At 36.1% G+C, this 20787-nt stretch overlaps 1 protein-coding gene across 1 annotated transcript in view; it reads left to right on the top strand.

Moving 5' to 3' along the window:
- Positions 1-20787, top strand: part of LOC149802042 (non-lysosomal glucosylceramidase-like) — a 100126-nt gene that overhangs the window by 41785 nt on the left and 37554 nt on the right. Inside the window, exons 7-10 of the mRNA XM_089956449.1 lie at positions 4150-4303; positions 9450-9575; positions 10325-10491; positions 11955-12059. Coding sequence (XP_089812575.1) covers positions 4150-4303; positions 9450-9575; positions 10325-10491; positions 11955-12059 — 552 coding nt within the window. The remainder of the gene's footprint in view (positions 1-4149; positions 4304-9449; positions 9576-10324; positions 10492-11954; positions 12060-20787) is intronic.

The following is a 20787-nucleotide window of genomic DNA, read 5'->3' as shown; positions in this document are numbered from 1 at the left end:
CCTATCCTGTAGAATTCCCAAGTTTGGATAAAGACATACTAACAATTAACTGTCTACCCTACTGTTCTATAAAATAGATCATTGAGTGTTCCAGACATTTTCAAGGATGGTGAGAAAATTAGTGGTAACCTTGTCTTTTCAAGACCTGAATTGAGCTTGTAGATAAATCAGGAGCAGACATGCCACATAACCAGATTTGTTAACAGGGCAGCTGACTACACCACACTATGGAAAGTACTTTGACTGCCTTGGTCAGTTTTGACCAGATGGGATGGGATGCTTTTATTCCCTTGCCTCTACTTGGGTCCCTCCATTCCATGGCTTTGCAATCGTCACCTGTCAATTCTCTCCAGCTCTTTGGAGGCCATGTTGAGTATGTGAGGATGAAAGCAGTATAGGAATCACCTCAACAATTTGCTTAACCCTCTCCATTTATCAACATCGGTCTCAGCCCCAATGGAAAAATCACTATTAATGGAAGGAGAAACAGATAATCTCCAATCAAATGCAGTCATTTAGTCCACAATATTAATTTAGATCCACCAATCATTTTGGTACAACCAACAGTCTAATAAAGGGGAGATAATTTTCATTTTCTCCTTCCCCATACCTCTGTGCAAGATGCCTCACTGCTCCAGTCACCCACTGTTGATATCCCATTATGTGCCAGGCTACTTCATAATTAAATAGCATGGATTGACCTGTTTACAGGCATGAAATTGGTGATCAAGTTTTGGAAGATCTCCAGAAATCTTACTAGCTAACTCTTTATTAAGGATAGGTCAAATGCTGCACAGAGTAGTCTCTCCATTCATCAAATTTCTTTCAATTTACGCTTCCGTTGGTCTCCTCATGAGCAGGTGAAATCACAAGTTTTCACTGTTCTGGTTTTGGTACTGGGCCTGAAAGCATGGGTAGTAGCTGCTCTCTTGTTCCACAACTGGAATCGCATGGATTCTTTTGTGGCTCAGATCCCAAAAGGTTGAGTCTTTGTTCAGAACATCACTGAAGTGGCTGTCATATAAGTACTCCCCACCTTGGCTTTGATTTTAGTTGTAAGCGAATTGTGAGGGGCTACCCAGGTACAAGGTTTGAATGGTCATGCTTTTCCTCCTCTTTTTACCTATTTTGCTAATGTTAATGTGATTGAGTAATGTATTCAGATAGAGAAATGAAGTTTTTATCAGTTTCTGTGATAAGTTATGTTTTTTCAAAGATTACTTACCTGGTCACATTATGATTAACTCCTACACCTTTCCACAAAGGTGAGTATTCTCATGGACATATCACTCAAGATTAAACTGAGGAACATCTAGTATACTAGTAGCCACCTAGCATTAGCAAGAGAAGGTAATTCTAATGGTATCTTGGAAGAGTTTCTTCCCAGAGATACAATTTCTTTAGTGTTAAGGGAATATAGATGGGAAAGACATTTTTAATCAACTGGTGATAGACTGGAAGAACTCATGGTTTGACATACTTGACAGCCATTTATGCTTTTGACATAATCATTATGAGTTTTTCACCAGATAACATCTTATACTTACATGTCAATAGATTACCCTTTTCTGGTGCAATAAAAAATAAAATAAAAGTAATAAAATGTTGTGTTTGTCATTTATATTATCATCTCTTTAATTTCTTTAATTCCACTCATTATAAAAATTTTAGAATATTTTAAACAGAAAGACAGCTGCATAAGAATAGCATAAGAGCTAATTCGTATATTGTAGATCTACTTGTACTTTCCTACTTTTCTATTTATAGCAACTGTATATGACCCATTTCCAAGAAAACAAATGGGTTTCTTTATTTGAAGATTGTCTTGCAGATTCATTGTATTGATAATGAAGTTAGTTAGCAAACCACTCTGTACTTGTAAAGACTTTGGCACCAGATGTTCAGCGAAATGATATTTTACAGTGTCTTGTGGATGAAATTGTCAAAGTAGATGGATCTTTTTAAACTAAAAACATGTCTGATCAGAAAAAGGACAAATCAACACTGCTTTAGAAATTTAAAAGGAAGAATATGAGATGATATAATACAGCACTTGATTGAGCAGAAAAGAATTTGTGGACTTAAGGATCAGTCAACAAAAGTTGGACCTGTAGAGTAGTTGAGTTTTGAATACAAATAATTTGTTGGTATATTCTGTGTTTGTATTCTGGTTCTAATCCACATAGATTTTGTCCATTTTGCCAAGAATTTGACCTGCTGAATGATACCGGTTAGTAGCAGAAATAAGTACATTTTTCATACAGAATACTGTAATTATGGCATGTAATGTATATATTATGCTTTTTTGCCACTGAAATTAGCAAAAATTATGCTTATACCTCTCAAGGTTGGCATGTATGGTATGGTGTATTATCCATCATCTGCCCTACATCTGTAATCCATTGTCCATCATTCTGTTAATACAAATTTATTATTGCTGTTCCTTCAAAAATACTTGGAGGATTGACATGAAACTTTACACACACACACATTCATCTCATAGTCTAGTTGGTTCTAAATGAAATGCTAACACTTCCTGTATGGCCTCCACAATGACCATCTTGAAAATTTTACCGCTGTTCTGTCTGGATGAATTAACATAGTAATAGAAGGTTTTTACCTAAAGACTTCTTATGATATCTACTTGGATCTAAATGAAAATGGGGCTGATTTTATGTCAAATATGCCTGCCTAATCAGTCAACTTGAAAATCTTGGTACCGCTATTCGTTCTGAATAGGAAGTCATACTGAGTGTGGGACTTTATATTATGTCTAGCTGATCTTGAATGAAAATGATCATGCCATGGTGGACTCCTTGAAAATCACATGATTTTGCTATTCTTTCTGAATATATGGTCATATCAGTATGGAGTTTTCACTAAAAGACTGCTAGTAAATCATGCCAACCTGATATTCATTATGGCCACCTTGGCAACCATCTTAAAGATATTGTTATTGCTACTCCTCCAAAATAGTGCAGACCATTACACTTAAAAATGGGACTTTTTTTATGGGACTTTGCTGATTCTGAGAGACTTTTTCTTTCATGTTTGAAGTTCACATGCATGCTCCAAAAAATAAATTATTGCCTATTTTCAGGTCAATAAATTATTGACTGTCTGCAGATAATAAATTATTGGATATTATCAGGTCAATAAATGTTTTTATGTCTGTACTTTAAATTTGAATGTATGATAGATCATGTTTGTCATTCTGTCTGTAAATGCATATGATGTGCATCATTTGCTGATTTTCTTGTAACATTCATTCCACTGATACTGACTGAGCAAAAGTGATTGTATTTGGCAGTGTGTTATAGTGATTGTATTTGGCATCGTGTTATAGTGATTGTATTTGGCAGTGTGTTATAGTGATTGTATTTGGCATCATGTTATAGTGATTGGATTTGGCATCGTGTTATAGTAATTGTATTTGGCAGTGTGTTATAGTGATTGTATTTGGCAGTGTGTTATAGTGATTGTATTTGGCATCGTGTTATAGTGATTGTATTTGGCATCATGTTATAGTGATTGTATTTGGCATCGTGTTATAGTAATTGTATTTGGCATCATGTTATAGTGATTGTATTTGGCATCGTGTTATGAATAGATGATAAAAAAGTTTTTGGATCCTGAATGCAGCCTCCAGAGGAAGAGATGGTGTGGGATCAAAAATCACATTTTCATAGGGTAGTATTGGCTCTGTTTTTGTAGCCAGAACTCCATCTACACCCACTCAGGTAGGGTCATTACATTTGGCATGGTGTTTCAGAAAAATATAAAAAGGTAACAATGAAGGTTTCAAACTCCGAAGCACCAGAGGAATTTTGGTACTGGTAAGGTGTATGTGGGTGGGGAGAATAAAAATATTTTTAAAAATTGTAGATATTTGTGATGGCTTCCATCACCAGTTGAATTTTTTAATCACAAATACTGCAGAAAATGCTGTTAATAATTTCTACCCTTCCTCCATTTATCCAAGTTCATTAAATAGTAATTTATTTTGTTTTCAGTCAAGGACACGCTTTTTTCCCTGAAGAAATACCAGTTCAGAAGTCAAAAGAATTGCATCGTATAATATTTGGTACCTTCATGAAGGATAATGTACTTGCAAAACGTTTTTAATAGGACATACCATCTGTCTTCCAGATAAGAGTCAGAGAACAAGAAAGGGACAAGAGACAGCTGCTGCTGTGTGTCTTCAGTGCAATATTTCACCAAATAAAAGCAAGACGCTTGAGTTCAGCCTCACATGGGACATGCCCATTATTCATTTTAGGAGTAAGGGATTCAATTATAGAAGGTTAGTATTCATGATTTCATCATAAGACCATCATCATTTCATCATTTCTCCCATAAACTGGCTGGTGATAGGGGCACCACAGATGATTTTGCAGCAATCTCTCTCCAATTTGCCCTGTTCTCCACTGTTTTTGGGGACTTTGAGAAGTTCATGCCTGTGCAGTCTTTGATGTTATCTTCCCATCTCTTCTTCTGTCTACCTTGTTTTCTTTTTCTCGTCACTTTGCCCTGTAGGATTGTCTTTGATAGGCCATATGAGTATCAGATGTGACCATACCATCTTATCTTTCATTTCTTTACACTAGTGAGCAGTTGCACTTTGGATTCAGTTGCACACCTCCTAATTAAAAACTTTGTCTAAGTATGAGATGTTCAGGATCCTTTGATAATATATCATCTCTAAGGCATGGCTTCTTCTCTCTAGAACTGCTTTCAGGGTCCATTTCTCACGTGCATACAGAAATATGGACATGACAAGTGAGTGCATATGTTTGATATTGGACCCAAGTGTGATGTTGCTGTTTATTCAAATAGGGTTATGCCTAACCAGTGCAACTGTTGTCTGCACAATCCTTGAAAGAACCTTAGGTTTGCAATTGTCATCAGAGGTGATATCACCTAGGTACTTGAAGTTTGTCACTGTGCACAGCTTCTGCCTCCTCATCTTATTTCTTTTTTGGGTTTTTTTGTCATTAGCTTGGTGTTTTTGGCACTGATCTCAATGCCATACCTTTGTGGTGCTTGGTTGAGATGGTTCACTAAAGTTTCCAGTTCTTGCTCATCTCCTTGCTAAATCTTCTATCTCATCAGCAAAATGCAGGTTGGTGATTGTTCTGCCTCCAACTCTGACACTGCCCTCATGGTCTTTCAAGGCATTGGATATGATCCTTTCCAGCTATATGTTCAAGAAATTGGGCGAGAGGAGACACTCCTGTCTAACTCCAACTGTGGTTCTGAACCAGTCTGTACTGCCATTGATGAGAACTGCTAGTCTTTATGTCATACGTTTTCTATGTGCTGATTAGATTTGCATTTGTGTTGTGTGTGTGTGTGTGTGTATATATATATTGTGTGTGTGTCTGTGTTTAGGGCAACATCCTGCTCCAAAACCAGCCTGTTCTTTGGCAACAATGTTCCCTACTTGGGGTTTCAGTCTGTTGAGGATGATTTTAAGCATAACTTTACTTGGGGTGACTGAGGAGGCTGATTGTTTGATATGTCTGGCACAGCTGCAGATTCCCTTTCTTAGTGAGAGTGATGGTCAGAGACTGGGTCCATGAGTTGGGCCATTCTCTTGTATGCCAGATTTGTTGTGAGTACATCTCTAATGAAGGTTTCTTCTACTTGAACAAATTCTGCTGGTATATTATCTACCCAAGGACTGACTTCCCATTTGTTAGTGCCTTTATTGCAGCCTCTACTTCTTCCCCAAGGATCAGGTGGCCATGGTCAGTGGGAACTTTAGTACAGCTTTGTCTCCAGAACTCTGGTTGTAAAGCCCTGAACAGTATTCCATCCATCTGTTAGTGGTCTCTTGGTATTATGTGAGACTCTTGCCAGCCTTGTCCTAGATCATGGTAAATCTTACCTGTTTCTATGTTGTCAGGTCTTTCATCAACTGGTAAACCTTTTTACTGGTTCAGGCTTTTCAGTTTTCTTGCATTGGTCCTGTAACTAGCTTTCCAAGTTCTTAATCCTGTTCATAATCTCCCTGTATTTTTCTGCACCTTCAAGGTATCCTCACTTCCTCAGCTTTCTCCTCCCATCACAGGGTCAAGGATATCTGCTGTGACCTACGGCTTCTTTATCCTATGACGTTTGCCTAGGATTTTGCTGACTGTGCCAATTACTGCTGTGCTGAAGGTGGTGATGGAGACTAGACTTATTTCTTCAGCACCCAAAATTGTGAGTGGTGTGAATTTGCCACCTAGTGATGCCTCAAATGATTGTACCATACCTGAATATTTAAGTTTTTCAATTTCAAACCTGATGCTAACCTGCTTTGGCCTCTTGATTTTCCTCAGACGAAGTATGATAGTCATCATCAGTAAGTCTTGGTCGCTTCCTGTTTTGGGAAGCTATGTGCAATGTTGACTCTAGACCATAAGCACTTACTAACCAAGATTTAATCAGTCTGGTTGTGGTGTCTTCCATTTGGACTGTGCCAAGTCCATCTTCTAGATGGTTTGTTGTGGTTGAGGGTGTTCATTAGCACAAGGCTATTGTAGGGGGCATAAAGCTTCAGTCCTTTCTCTTTGGCCTGTTCATTACAGTATTAACCACAGTATATAGTCATCTCTGGCATATCTTGGACAGTTGCAGCCTGGTGGAACCTATCCCTTTCATGGCTGTAGACCACAGCCAATATCCATGTTACCAAATGGCTTGCCCTTGTCTCGAACTTGTGGCTGTTGAGTTCATCTTGGAACCACTCATCCCTGGCTATTGACTTCATCTTAGAAGACTTCCACCATGTGATGTCATGTACCACCACCCTATTTCTCCTATAGGTAGGAAGACAGATGGAGGTGGGAATGCCTTAAATCTTCCCTTGCAAGTTTTACATTGGCTACGGCCTGTGCATTGGACATGGTCACACTTTAAATATGGCCCTAGCCCAAAAAGTGCAGAGTGCATGGTCACACTCTAAATATGGCCCTAGCCCGACAAAGTGCTGTGTGGCTCTGGCCAACAAAGTGAATGGGGCATGGTCACACTCGAAATATTGCCCACAGCAGACAAAGTGCAGAGGGTATAGTCACACTCTAAATATTGCCCACAGCAGACAAAGTGCAGAGGGCATGGTCACACTCTGAATATTGCCCCCCACAGATGAGGTGCAGAGGGCATGGTAACACTCTAAATATTGCCTACAGCAGACAAAGTACAGAGGGCATGGTCACACTCTAAATATTGCCTACAGCAGAAAAAGTGCAGAGAGCATGGTCACACTCCAAATATTGCCCCCAACAGATGAAGTGCAGAGGACATGGCCACACTCCAAATATTGCCCCCAACAGATGAAGTGCAGAGGACATGGCCACACTCCAGATATTTCCCCCAACAGATGAAGTGATGTGATGTGATTTTTATCGTAGCTTTATCAATTTTTCAGTCATATCGCTACGATGTCTGCAATGTGGCAGTTTATAGTGATGTCTAGCACTGGGGCATCATGCCACAGACATGTAACATGATGTCCCACCCAGTCACATTATCCTGACACCAGGCCGACCAGTCCTAACACTAACCTCTTAATGCTGAATGCCAGGCGAGGCAGCTGTTAGTACCATTGTTTTAAGTCTTTGGTATGACTCGGCCGGGGATCGAACCCACAACCTCCCGCATCCGAGGTGGATGCTCTAACCACTAGGCCACCGGAGCGGTCCCCAACAGATGAAGTGCAGAGGGCATGGTCACACTCTGAATATTGCCCTTGCCAAACAAATTGTACTCAAATTATGGCCCTAGCCAGACAAAATGCAAAGGGCATGTCAAACTAAAAAAATGGCCCATACCAGACAAAGTGCAGAGGGCATGGTCACATTGTAAATATAACTCCAGCCAGAGAAAGTGCAGAGAATATGGTCACAAACTAAATTGTACCTAAATTGGTGAATAGATTACCACAGAAGTCAAATATCAGCTTAAAAATAGGTCTTGTGTAGGTAACTTTGATCTCCCATTATCCATGATTACCACTTGTTGAGAAAATGTTGTTTTACTTACTAAAGGTGCTTGAATTTTTTTACAGGTTAATACAAACATTTTCTTGGACCACTTTCTAATTACAGTCCATCTTGGGGGTATTCTTGTTTACATTGTTAAGAATAATTATCCTCTGAAATTAGACCACCTCAGACCAACATTTTTTGTCTATTTGGTGTCATAATCATGACCTCTTAAGAAATGTTGGATTATTTACCTTGTTTTCTACAGGTCCAGTCTATAAAATATAATTTAAAAATCAGTTAAAAATGCAGTTAGATATTTGTTTTTCCTGTTAGTCATGTTTTGAGATTTGATAGCTGATACTTAATATAAGTTGGAGAATATAGGACTAATCTTATTTAAATCAGATCTCCACTGTCCTTTGTGAAGATCTGAAAGCGACCACTTTGGGGTCATTTTCTGGTGACCTATGTTATTGCCATAATCGCTAATTTAATTGGCCAATCAGATAAAGTCTTATACCTTCAAGTTTGGGTAAAAGAGCAGAACAGCTGAAGAGCATCAATGTGTGCCAAACAATTTGACTCACTTTCAGATATCTGGAAGCTGCATTTCCGTTAGCTAATTTAAAGGTCTCCAGAACATGAACCTTAAAGTGGTTGCTGTCAGATCCTCACATAGGACAGTGGAGATCTGATTTTAATCAGATTGATATAAGATGTACGCGTACTGTGAAATCTTGGGTGGACTTGTTTTGGTTTAGCTGATTCAAAAGTTCATTGGCATTCACCCAAGATGTTAAACAGTTCACATACAGTGATCTTTAATAATAACACACAGTGTTGGGTATGATTAATTGATTGCCATCATAACAAGTGTTTCCATTTTAAGGTAAGATTTTGTCTGTGGTGTTAACGTCAACAACATTTCATGAGATTGAAGTATTGCACCAAATACACTAAAGTTGCAGCTGTTCATTTCATTTAGTTTTCTTGTCTTAAAGGCTTTCATTTCTTCAACAGCAAATAAATATGCCAACTTGAGACTAATAAACCGGTGAATTTTGTTTTTATTGATCTTGTAAAAATATGCTTTTAATTCTCCAGTCATGTCACTTGGGGTGGAGGAGGAAAACATTTGTCATGTCACAAATTTTTATTATGTCACATCTGTCACATTACATCTCTCACAAATTTTCTCACTGCTTAATAACATTTTAAGGTTTTCAAGGATTTAAATCAATTTGGTATGCGGTTTTACACACAAAAAAATGAGTTATATTTGTTTTCTTCACTGTTTTCCCAAATTAAACATAGCGAGTTATGGCTCCTGTTTGACTTAAAACTTATCCATTCATTTGCATCATGTTATCAGGGGTAGCTATGTTGTATAAACACATTTCTGTCAAATATATGTTGTTTCATTAGAAATCAGTCTATATGAGAATACAAAATAAATGTGCCAGTTATTTTCAGACGGTATGCCCGATGGTTTGGAGACAAGGGGGATTCAGGTCCCAAGCTGTGCAGCTATGCACTCCACAACTACCCAGACTGGGAACACAAAATAGAGGAGTGGCAGAATCCAATCTTACAATGCAGGTACAGAGTTGCTAGCATACAGAGGGCCTTACACAAGAGTTCATTAGAAATGATACAGTTTTAATATTATATTGTTCCTAAGCTTCTTGCAACAAATTACATGTATTATACTATTCAGACATTTTAAATCCGACAAACACAAAATGGAAATCATCTGAGGTTTCAATGACTTAGAGCAGTACTCATTGGTATGTGATGTTACTGATGTTATGTCACATTGGTATTGGTATGTGATGTTACTGATGTTATGTCACATTGGTATTGGTATGTGATGTTACTGATGTTATGTCACATTGGTATTGGTATGTGATGTTACTGATGTTATGTCACATTGGTATTGGTATGTGATGTTACTGATGTTATGTCACATTGGTATTGGTATGTGATGTTACTGATGTTATGTCACATTGGTATTGGTATGTGATGTTACTGATGTTATGTCACATTGGTATTGGTATGTGATGTTACTGATGTTATGTCACATTGTCATTATGACATAAAAGACAATTACAGATACAGTATTTATGCAGTGACATTTTAAAACTAATAAATATAATATGAGTGTTACACATTTTATATTCATATATTCAGTTTTGTTTGTTTCATTTCACTTTTGCACTTTTATTTGCGTTGAATCAGCATATTATTGAATCAGAAATTGGAAATTTAAGAAATACATATTTTTGCCCTTGTGTATTTTTTTAAAATATTGGCACTATATTTTTTGTCACATGAATTGTTGTTCTCAGTGCCATTCCTGCCTGGTATAAATCGGCATTGTTTAATGAACTGTACTACGTTAGTGATGGGGGAACCGTATGGGTAGATCCAATGGATGACTCGTACTTCACGGGGGAAGAGGAAAGCTTGCCTACCAAAATTATCAAGGAGTATGGAATGTTTGCCTATTTAGAAGGTAATTGTTAAATACAATTTACTTTTTGTGATAATGTCAGTTTGTTCTAAAGTAGGTTTGCCTTCAAAGAATAAAACTCAAGAATATATTTGATTTCTGAAATAGTTTTAAAACTTAACATTTATTTTAATAGATAGAGGGTTTTTTTCTTCTCAAATGAAAAGGTTTATGATCATGACTTTAGACCACCTGATGGAATGCACCAAGTTTTTTATGATTACTTTTTTGTCAACAAGTCTGAAATCACTATTAAAACGAGCAAAATATGTTTAAATAAATTATGCCATGGATGGAAAACTAACTTTTAATCAAAGAATGATACTAAGGAACACTTTCCCATTTACTATGGTCTAAATATACCTCCCTGTTTGTTTGTACCCTCTAATCGATTTCAATAATGGAAATCTTTAATGTGATAAAAAGTTAACAGAACTGAATCAATTCATTCATTGAATTATAATTTCTAACCTGAATGTGACCCTAATACTGGCATTCTCTGCACCTTGCATGCTTAACAGACTTTCCATACTAACACAGCACCTCGTTGCATACACTATGGGCGAGTTGATTTCCTCTGACAACATTGTGACATAGTTCATCCTCTTCAGAACTGCCAGATAATTCTGTAAATTACCATAATTTTGAGAGTTTAGAGTTATCTGTGCACACATGTACATAGAAATTACACCACTTATTAAATCCGCGTGAAAGGCAAATTTGTATTTGTCATTCTTTTCCTTTGCTTGATTGGACATTGTAGATATTGGAAGCAGACATAGTGTTTTCCTTCTATGTATATGTATAGTCGGGCATACACCCCTTTGCTGAAAATGGACTTGTCCAGGCACTGGAAATAACTGGTGAACAGGTTGTCTTTTACACTGAAAACTTTCATTTGGAATTAAACACACAGACAATAATGGTGTTAGGGCATAATCAGGTTTGAAATTATAAATCAATAAATGAACTAAGTTCTGTGCATCTTTTATCTCATTTGTGCTTTTCGTTTTTAAATTGGAAGGGGGGTGCAAACAAACGGGGAGGTATAGTCAGGCTTTAACAGGTAAACATGACAGTTTAGGTAGAAGAATGTATCATCTTATTGGATAATGCTCATATTCCCCGAACTCTTCAACATCAATTCAGACTTCAGTGATTAAGACACAGAACAAAGATTTGCTTAGATTAAGTAAGATTTGACATGTTGGTTTGTGTGAAAATTTAACAAATGTTTTTTTTTTTTAAATGTATGTTGTTTATGACAAAAAAATTGGATATAAATCAAATACAGTTGATGACCTTTCTAAATTCTATGTGATAAATGGTAACTTTCATCCAACTTATTGACAGTGTACAGTTTTCAATGATAGTATGTGATTATTCCATTTTCATTTGGTGGGAAACCTTTTCTAAGATTTTTAGGTCTTATTATTGCATTTGTTTTTTTGTTTGTTTGTTTTCAGGACAAGAGTACAGAATGTATAACACTTATGACGTCCACCACTATGCCAGCTTTGCTCTCATCATGTTGTGGCCACAACTCCAGTTATCCTTGCAGTGTGAAATGGGTAAGGGCTGTTCCATTAAAACATGCATGGGACCCAGGGACAGCACTTTTAAAAGCATATATGCGAGGGTGGTTTGGATTCAAAATTAGTTCTGTCCCAGGTTGTTTATCCAATAAAATCACTTCTATAGGTGGTTGAAATAACTAGTAGGCCTTTCTAAAAGTGCAAAATAAATGTAATCAAAAACTTCCACTTTAGATATCCAGTCATCAAATTCGTATTTTATGTTATGCATGCTGTATTTGTTCCCGTTAAGAGTATTTCCTTCAAAAAGACAACAGACTATAAAACGTCATTGTTCAGCTATAAATAGGTCAGGGAAAGCTTACCATATGACCCTGATTTGTAGTTTTACTAATCACAAACAAAGTGAAAATCTGTGTCCTTATTTTCTTAATCGTAAGGAAAACTAGCAGATTTTTTAATAAATCTCCTTATAAAATGAAAGTATAAATTCTGTTGGCACATTAATTTTAGTCTTGTGAGACTTGGTTTGCATCATTCGGATCGGATGTGCGCTGCAAAAAGAACCGAATTGAGCTGTATTGTGACTAATGGCAGTGAAACAAATTTTCAAACAGGGAAGAAGTCGGTATTTGGTTGAGAAAGCAAAGCCTAGAGAAATAATTGACAGCCTTAGAGGTAAGTTTTGTTATTTTTTCAGCAAGCTAATCAAAAAGTGTTAAAAGACTAGTGAAATTCCGTTTATTCAAACATTATGAATGTTGTTGTCATAGATTCGTTTCTGTTGGTCAAAAGCCATTATAACATGTACTTGTCTTCCTCCAGTTAACTCAAGATGATTGACACAAACAGAATTGGCAAGGGGCAGATCTGGCATTAGTTACCTCGTTTTAATTGATCGAAGGGACAGAAATGAATGCTTGTGTATAATGGAGTCTCTGTTGGAGATTTTAACTCCAATATGTAATCAATCCAAGTCCAGTTCCAATAGATAATTCCGATGTTTTGGAATAGAGCTTGACAAAATTTGACTATTTCATGGTTATCAGAGGAAAAATCTGATTGATAGCACTTTAAAGTTGGAATGGAAGACGTGCACAGCATAATAACATTGGCATTACTGTTGTATGTGTGTATGAAGTATCTTTTTTGACACTTTAAATGAACTAGTTTCATGAATTTAGTTGCATTTTGTTTATTTACTGTAACAGTTTAAAAATAACCTCAGAACTCTTGTAATAAATGGCAATATACAGAAAGGAAGTTAAAGTTATTGAACAAAAATGAGAAAAATATCTTGAAATCAATCAGTAGGTGAGTAATAGATTATTGTTGACCAAATCTTCCAGTTATTTCTGCATAGAAATGATACTGTCCATAACTAATTAACATGTAACTTTTGGTAATCTCAGTAAAAATGTGTTGTTTTTTGTTTTTCATTGATACTTCAGATTCTTGATAAGTAACAGTTCTTATTTTCATTGGTGGTGGTCATAACCATGCAAGTATTTATTAACAATGTGGTCAGATGTGGCTTGAATACAAGTAGATGATTATTACAGCTCTCTGCTTAGTATCCAGTCCAGTTATCACATAGCTGGTACACTTTGCCTATAGTGTGTGCAGTTTAATATTTTTGATATTATACTTGTGAACATATCACTTTATGTGATTCTGATTGGTCCAAATAAGCCCATGAAATTATTGTACAGTATTCTCTTTACTGATTGGCTGTGATAATGGGAAAATGTTTTTGACCCCGCCTTCTGGAATTTTTCGTTTTCATTGAACATTTTTGGCCACCATTTTTTCAATACACATGTTAGTTTCAATGTGAATCTTATGTTGGCTTTGGATTAAACTTTGTTTTGCTGAGGACTGTCCATTTTGTATGTACATATTGGGGGGGGGTGAAGTTTGAATACGTGTGGGTGGGAATAAGACCAAGTAGTACATACACACATAATAACAAAAACTTTACTAAAGTTACAATATGACCTGTTTCCCATAGCCAAAAACAAACAATTATTTGCACACTTTCCAATTTTTTTTTAACGGCTCTTACCAATTTTAAAAATAAAAAGAACAAAAAAATAAGTGCAGTACATCATTTTCAATTGGCCAGTGAGAGGACAGTCAACTATTCAGTGTACTGCAGTTGCATATTAAGCGGGTCTGATCGTAGCCATACAAGTTGTGTGAAAAAAGGAGAATAGTATCTTCCCTTGTAGCTTTTTTTAAAGTACATATATATAACTGATAAGTTAATTGTAAGTAACTAGATTAGACCGTGTGCCCTTTTCTGGTTTACAGGATGGATGATGCATGGCAGTCAGAACTGTGTCATCTGTATCCAGTATTTGCAATGTACAGTTTTAATATTTTTAGAAATAATGGACAAATAAAAATGTAACTCCAAAATGTATGGAATTAGTGAGATTATCAAACACAGTGAATGATCAAATCTGTTGCTTGAAAACAGGGACTGGATCATGCAAATATGGAGATTGATTCAAAATGCAAAAGAAATTGACAGTGTTTGAAGGTGGATACTAAGTAAATATATGTGTTCGCACTGGGGAGGGGTTAGACAAAAGTACACCCTGCAACTGCAGGGAGATAAATAAAATGACTGTTTTCAAATGGACAGCACCTTGTCCTCATCTGGAATAATAACTCTTATTAGGCCAGCAGTGATGATGAGATAAAATTGTTTTAGTCATTTGGTTTTTTTATTAATATTAAGATTGGAATGGCTGCTTGAAATTATATTTTATTTTTTACAACATTATTATACGGTTTATTTTATTTTAAATAAAATATGTTACTGTCACAAACTGAATAGGAATTTTGTACCATTTTTAACCACAGAAATTTGATAATGGGTAATCCCTTGCAGTATTTATTTAATCACTGGACATGTCCTTGCACCAAGCTGTTATATCTCTGGCTGGCACACACACACACACATACACTTGAGCTTAAAAGTGATTTACCCTCCCCCCCCCCAATCAATGCCATCATGGGCAAGGCACTTTATTCTAATGCCCTGGTGCTAAATCACTAATAACCAAATCAATGCCAACATGGGCCAGGCACTTTATTCCAATGCCCTGGCACTAAATCACTAATAACCAAAGAGTTTCAGCACTCAGCACTGAAATAGAAGAAATGGATTTAAAATATAGCTACTCCTTCTATCATAGCCTAGATGCCATTTTATTGCTTTTTTTCAGACAGAAATACTAGAAATTGTCAATATTAATATATCAAGCAACATTGTGGTGGACCAGTTGGTGACTTTAGTACAAACCAACTTCTATTCATGGTGACAAATAAGATACAAAAGCTAAACTTAAGGTTACTAAGGAAGAAACTGCCATCATTGATGCAAGTGCTGCTCGCAAAAATGCCACCAAATAAATAGAGTTCATTACTTGATGCAGAATGGAATAATCCATAAAGCAGCCAACAGGTACAAAGTCAAATGGTAGTTGTTTTATTTAAGTGATGCTACTAAATTGTATGAAATATCAAAAAATTTCCTGTTAAAAATTGTATGATAAAAATTGGTATGCGTATGCATCTCAACAAAAGTCTGTATGGTAGTACTATGATTGCACTACCAAGGGAGGGAATTCATGTTTTATAATACAAAGGTGTTGATAGAGTTTGCTTCAACTGCAGGTAGTTTTAAAAGCCATTCATCTTGTACATTTACATGTTATGTCACACGTAGATAAATTACAATGAAGAGTGCATTATTTGATATATATTTTAGTATCTTGTTTACTTCTGCTGAAATGTGGAGTCACATTTTGGTATCACAACTTGAAACATAGTTACAACACTAGTAACCATTATAGAGTACTGACTGATTATGTTCAGGATTTAAGTATGTGTGTCTTAGGGGTAATTCGTATAGTTCCAATTTTTAATAGTGCTTATCAGTTCTTTTCTTATTTTATAGGCATCTGTCTCTGTGAGCCCAAGACATTAAGATGTATGAAAGGGATTTCCTGAAAAATTTGCCAGTTTTAAAAAGTCTTTTAATTTAGAAATGATGAATCCTTTAAAATTGTCAAGATAAAAAAATGTTGAAAGAAAAAAGGTTTACTGGTTCTGTTGTTATTTCTGTTATCATTGTTTCAGCAGTTAAAATTACCAGAGTACATGTCCAGAGATGAAATTATGCCATTTATAGATGCTGTGTATTGATGTTTATGGAATTTCAGATTGAGCATTTGTCATTGTTGTACATATTAATGTCAAACATGTAAATGAAGTACCAATGGGTCAATTATTTTGAGCATTTAGTTTTTGAAATCACATTTTGCTGCCATGAGTCTGTTGCTATGATCTAGGTACATGTACTTGTATTTGTGATATGTAAGATGCCCACTTCCCAGCTATAAATAATAAGTCATACAGAACCATGCATAATTTAGTAGAATAGATCTGTATATGGTGACCTTATTGATCACATTTTTCATGTCGTACAAACAGGAATACAGAGTAGTCTTAGAATTTAAGGCAGAGGAGTGACTGTCCATGCCAGTAGCATTTCAGATGTGCTAAATGTTATGGAAATAGACATGAGTAAAGTAGAAAATAGACACTGTAGCAGTCCTGTATGCATGTCGTGGTTTTGCAATATACACCCAGTCATGTTAAATACTCTTTACATAGCCCTAACAACTTTTATAAGCACCAGTCATCACTCAAATGTGCCAATTTTTTACTATCATCCAGAAATGCACATACTTAACAAAGCCTATTGTTGCAATCAAATTTTCATTTAACATGCTGAGAAGAAATGTTAACTTCATCTGAAAGCCAGATTTAAGTTTGTATTTTATATTGGAACACTTTGGCTATCTATAGTCTGGCAATGGGCTCAGCCCTTGTACACTATGACTAACATACTCTATAGTCTGGCAATGGGCACAGCCCTTGTACACTATGACTAACATACTCTATAGTCTGGCAATGGGCCCAGGCCTTGTACACCATGACTATCATACTCCTTAGTCTGGCAATGGGCACAGCCCTTGTACACTATGACTAACATACTCTATAGTCTGGCAATGGGCCCAGGCCTTGTACACTAGGACTAACATACTCTATAGTCTGGCAATGGGCCCAGCCCTTGTACACTATGACTAACATACACTATAGTCTGGCAATGGGCCCAGGCCTTGTACACCATGACTATCATACTCCTTAGTCTGGCAAAGGGCCCAGGCCTTGTACATCATGACTATCATACTTCTTAGTCTGGCAATGGGCCCAGGCCTTGTACACTAGGACTAACATACTCTATAGTCTGGCAATGGGCCCAGCCCTTGTACACTATGACTAACATACTCTATAGTCTGGCAATGGGCCCAGCCCTTGTACACTATGACTAACATACTCTATGGTCTGGCAATGGGCCCAGCCCTTGTACACTATGACTAAAACAAACATAATGACCCAGCTAGAAGTGGTCTGATAGAGATAGTTCTTCAGAAAATGCACATTAGATTTAAAACCATAATCTTGAATACAATGTTGACCAAAGTCATATCAGTGCAATTTATAAAATTTAATTACAGTTACATATATATACAGGGTTTTCATCATTTTCTGGCTTAAGGGTCCACACAGCACACGATAATTTGATAAAACAAGATGTAAAGACCTTGTTACAATCTTGGATAAAAATATTTTCTTTGTTGGAAGGTACAAGTTTAATTTGCATGGCCAAATTCCTAAAAGTATATACATATATATATATATATATATATATATATATATATATATATATATATATATATATATACCAAAGGCTTTGCTATAATTTTCTTTTGTTACCAGGTTTAATTGGTTTTGAGTTTGTGTTGTCCATCAGAGAAAATTAGCTCAAGTATAATATTTTTATCACCCAACATGTCGAAGCCAGGTAAACAATGGCAGTTTAAATACCAAAGGCATGATCAACACCTTATTAATAAACATTAATTTAGAAATATCTGGTTGCAGACTCATTGCACTTAAAGCATAAAAAAAATAATTATTTTGTATGAATAATTGAGTACAGCTCAGATTGACACACCTGACTTTCTTTATGAACTTTTGCTTGTCATTCTGAAACATGAAAACAAGTCTCAGGTTAATTAAAAAAATGACTGTCAACAGTTTTGATCCATCCAAATAAATAAATGACAAATTTTCTTGTCATAAAGTTAGAATTGTTCCATTAAAACATACATAGGTGCCAGGGAAGGCATTTTTAAAGTGGGGTACTCAACAATAGATGCAATTTAGAAATTTGTCATTTTAATATGAACTCTGTAAAATTTAACAACCCTGGCATAGATTTTTTTTAAAACTGCCTTCCCTGGGTACCATGTATGTTTAAATGAAACAGCTCTGAATCGACTACCCTTAAACAAACAACTATTTTTTCCTAATTTATGAAAGTACACTTTAAAAAGGTAGTTGAAAAATATTTGTAAATTTGTTTGAAACAAACCCTGTAACATGTAGATGAGAGCAAATGCACACGTGCCTTCATACCATTTTGTTTGTCTAAATTTCTTTGTTGCAGATAAAACATTACCATTAATAAATACTAACACAATGAAGCATTTAAGTTGGTATATGAATGAACTAAAACCTTTCTAACCACCAACATGGGTGCATCTATTTTCAGAAATGGGCTTTCTTAATGTAACCACTCACAACAGTTAATTGATGGGATTGCAATGTAGTAATGTCAGGCATTGTTAAATAGTATTTGCATCACTACTTTTTTCTCTACGTATTTTCAGAAAAACAATTTTGATCTGTCAACGCTTCTCAAATTCTACAACAAAGCGTTGTCCCATATGATGGGACCTACATGCAGGGTCTGACACTAACATGGGTCTGCTGGCCTAAGGCCACCTGATTTTCAGAAGGACCATCACTTTTCTAAAGCTGGGTGGTCTGTGGAGCCAGCAAATTTAAATTGTGGATATTAAAAATACATCTATCCCATGTTATAAGTATGTATAAATCTTTCTTTTAATCATACATGTCAATCACGGCAAAAATCGAAAGTGAAATGAAGTTAAAACAAAGATCATGCCTATGCCATTTAATCCAAATTATCTTCGCCTACCGTAAATTGTCATTGGGTGCTTACTTTGTTAATCATTAAAAAAGCATCAAGCATTTAGGCGATTGACTTTTTGTTATGTGGTTTTGTGTGTGTGAAAAATGTGGAGATTTTTTTTATAGTGTCTATCCACCCCTACCCAAATGACAAGAAACTCGAAATACGTGTGTAAAATAAAACCAAAAGAGAATGAAAATTCCAAGATACCTGGAAGTAGGAAGTTCCATGGCTGACCCACAGCAAGAAGAAGGATGAGATGATATATTCGGTTTGTTCTGCATATAATACGATAGGAACATTTGTAGTTGGCTGCATTAACTTAAAAATTGGTACAATCAGAACCCATGAGCTGAGACGGCTGCCCCTGGCTGCTCTGAAAGTGAGGAGTCTTTTACGTTGATGAATATGGCAGCCTTTAAAAAACTACATGTCATGTTTAGAAATGCTCATTTTGTTGAGAAACATGGACACCCCCATACTGACTGTGTAAAATTATGTGAGTTGGATAAGGTTTGGAAAAAGGCAGTACCTACCTGAAGGACAAATATTGTCAGAAATTTATCAAGGCTATTGCCAATAATCGTAGGGCCAATCAGAACAGAACCATATCATTTCGTACAGTCAAGTTTTTTTTTTTGTTGTCAGTTATTAGTGATTGCTCCACTGACATGTTTAACAGAGAGGCAGAAATTGTATACATTCAGTCAAGTGAAAGCTAAATTTTATAAACTTTCATTTTATGCTAATGAATTTAAACTATTGAACAGAAATTTAAATTTTGATCCATTCCATTTATAATACTGTAAGCTCTTAAACCACCAATTTAACATTAGATCTGTTCTAGTTTATTTAATTTTGTTAATTCAATAATTTATTTTTTCTTCTTAGGTTTAAATTCATATTTTTGGTATAAAAAATGTACCCAAGGTAGACAGTGAAACCATCAGCCATGCTGTAGTGGGCCTTATGTCAGAGAGATATGGGGGGCCCCGAGTGGTCTAAAGCACTCTCTGTTACGGATCACTGCCATCTTACCTCTGTCTGCATGGGTTCGAGTCTAGGATTCGGCCAGTGTGGGTATGTGAGAAAGCTTGCCAGTAGCTTCTCGTGAGTCGGTGGTTCTTCCCGGTGTTTTCCCGGGTTCTTCCTCCACCATTAATACTGGCCGCCATGTATAGCCTATCGTGTGCTGAAAAATGGCGTTAAACCCCACAACATCAACATCAACATCAGAGAGATATAGGAATGAATGGATGAAAAAGAATTTTGCAATGGGAATGGATGGTACATCTGACAGCGATGTTGATGCTGCTTATGATGATTATGATGATGATAATACCACACACAAGATTTTTCAGCATTACGAAACAAAGCATATCAGCTGTTGATGAATTTATTGTAAACTGTGATAAAATAACAACATGGTATGCGTGTTTTATTTTATTGTATAAATTACACATTCTTTTCAGTAAGTAGATCCATTGCAAGAAGGACCTTCTATGAGTCGGAAGGACCACCAATTTTCAAAAGCAAGAAGTCCTGTGGGCTTCCTACTTAAAAAAGTTGGTGTTAAACCCTGTAAGTTTTATGCAAATGATGTAAATCTGCCATTAAATTAGG

Source organism: Sinohyriopsis cumingii, chromosome 4 (genome assembly GCF_028554795.1).
Source record: "Sinohyriopsis cumingii isolate HCF-2022 chromosome 4, ASM2855479v2, whole genome shotgun sequence".
Classification (NCBI taxonomy): Eukaryota; Metazoa; Mollusca; class Bivalvia; order Unionida; family Unionidae; genus Sinohyriopsis; species Sinohyriopsis cumingii.
This window is presented reverse-complemented; position numbering and strand designations above follow the sequence as displayed.